Raw genomic sequence first — 1,505 nt, forward strand, 5'->3', positions numbered from 1 at the left:
GCATGGAAAAGAAGGTGTAGAGGGGGTCTAATCAGCCTCTCATCACTTTTTTACTCTTCAAAAGGGAACTAGAGTTTTCTATATCTAATCAAATGACCCCCTCCCCCTGAAGTACATAGGAACACCTCTTCCATAAGAACCTTGTATGTCAATGGGGATAGCTTACAAACCTTACCTCTGGGCTCTAAGGGGTTATGTTGACCTTGAAATTTTGTTATCTGATCTTTGGATTATTTTTAACAAAATGACTATCTTAAAATATCTATCGGAAGCATTGGAGAAAAAGAGACGGGGCGGGGGTGTTGCACTCCGATAACTTTTGACTCTTACAAAATAGACTCTTACACTTTTGACTCTTACACTAGAGCTTCAATTTTCAATCGGAAACCCCCTCTCCCCTCAAAAGTTCATGCGGCCACTCCTTCCATATGAAATATTTCCTGGAAAAAGTAAAAATCTGGGATTTTTACTTGTGTATTAAAGTTCTAAACAGTGGTCTTGGTCAGGTCCACCCTCACATGCACCAAAAAACTTAACCAAACAGCCTCCCATTACGTCATTCTCCATTGAGCCACCAAGACATGTACCAAAAAGTAAAATTTACCCAACAAAACAACCTCCCATTATATCATTTTTCATCGAGCCATCGATGATTTAAGATTTCCCTTTCTTTCCCTTTAAAGCTCAAACGTTCTCTTACTTCTAGCAAATAACTTAGAAAAACTTCTTTTTTTTTTGCAGATACGACAGCTATATTTTCAGTTGACTAAATGGCAAAACATTTGCTGCTTTACTTCTTATCACATTAGTGTTTCCAAGGGCATTTTTGCTGCTCTTTTTCTCGTTAGTAAACATCATGAAAGAGAAATCACAATAGTAATCACTCAAGTTTTTCTAAGTGACTGCTATGTGTTTTCTTAGCTTCTGTTAAGATATAATCAACTTTTAAGTGGCTGTCATTTTCGTATTGTAATCTTTTAGGGTCAGCGAATAAGTCAGAGTGTCAACAAAGGCGTTATAATTAATGATCGAAGCTTAGTTCTCCAGAAAATTAGCCGGAGTCAAGGAGGGAGATATACCTGTGCGGCTTGGAATGAAGAAGGAGGCTCAGAAAGTGAACCAGTTTTGCTAAACCTACAATGTAAGTCATACTAGTTTTTATTTTCCCCTAAAAATCAACGTGTCCAAAAAAAAAAAAAATCAAAAATCCCCTAAAAAATCTTATGGTCTTCAGGCGATGTCCAATGGCGACCCAAGTTGACATTCAGGACTACAACGAAAACTTGGATTAGAAGAAATGGTTTAAACTGTAGAAACTTTTATTCGAAGATCTTTCATAGCCATTATATAACGAAAAAAATTGAATTCGTTTACTTTTCACACTTGTAGGTGGGAGGTGTTACTTCTGTTACGAATTTACAGATCTTCATGCCCTCGCAGCATGAGACCAGGTTCCAGGGTTGCCACCTGTAGCACTATAGTGCTAATTGTAGCACTATTTTTGC

General features: G+C 37.5%; 1 protein-coding gene across 2 annotated transcripts in view; it reads left to right on the forward strand.

The window, feature by feature from the left end:
- LOC136033575 (hemicentin-2-like) overlaps nt 1–1,204 on the forward strand; it is a 172,518-nt gene extending 171,314 nt beyond the window's left edge. For both annotated transcript variants that reach the window (XM_065714334.1, XM_065714333.1), the window contains exon 9: nt 982–1,204. In XM_065714334.1, coding sequence (XP_065570406.1) covers nt 982–1,155 — 174 coding nt within the window. In that variant the 3' untranslated portion in view covers nt 1,156–1,204. The remainder of the gene's footprint in view (nt 1–981) is intronic.
- The last annotated feature ends 301 nt before the right edge of the window (nt 1,205–1,505 follow it).

This window comes from Artemia franciscana, chromosome 12, assembly GCF_032884065.1.
Source record: "Artemia franciscana chromosome 12, ASM3288406v1, whole genome shotgun sequence".
Classification (NCBI taxonomy): domain Eukaryota; kingdom Metazoa; phylum Arthropoda; class Branchiopoda; order Anostraca; family Artemiidae; genus Artemia; species Artemia franciscana.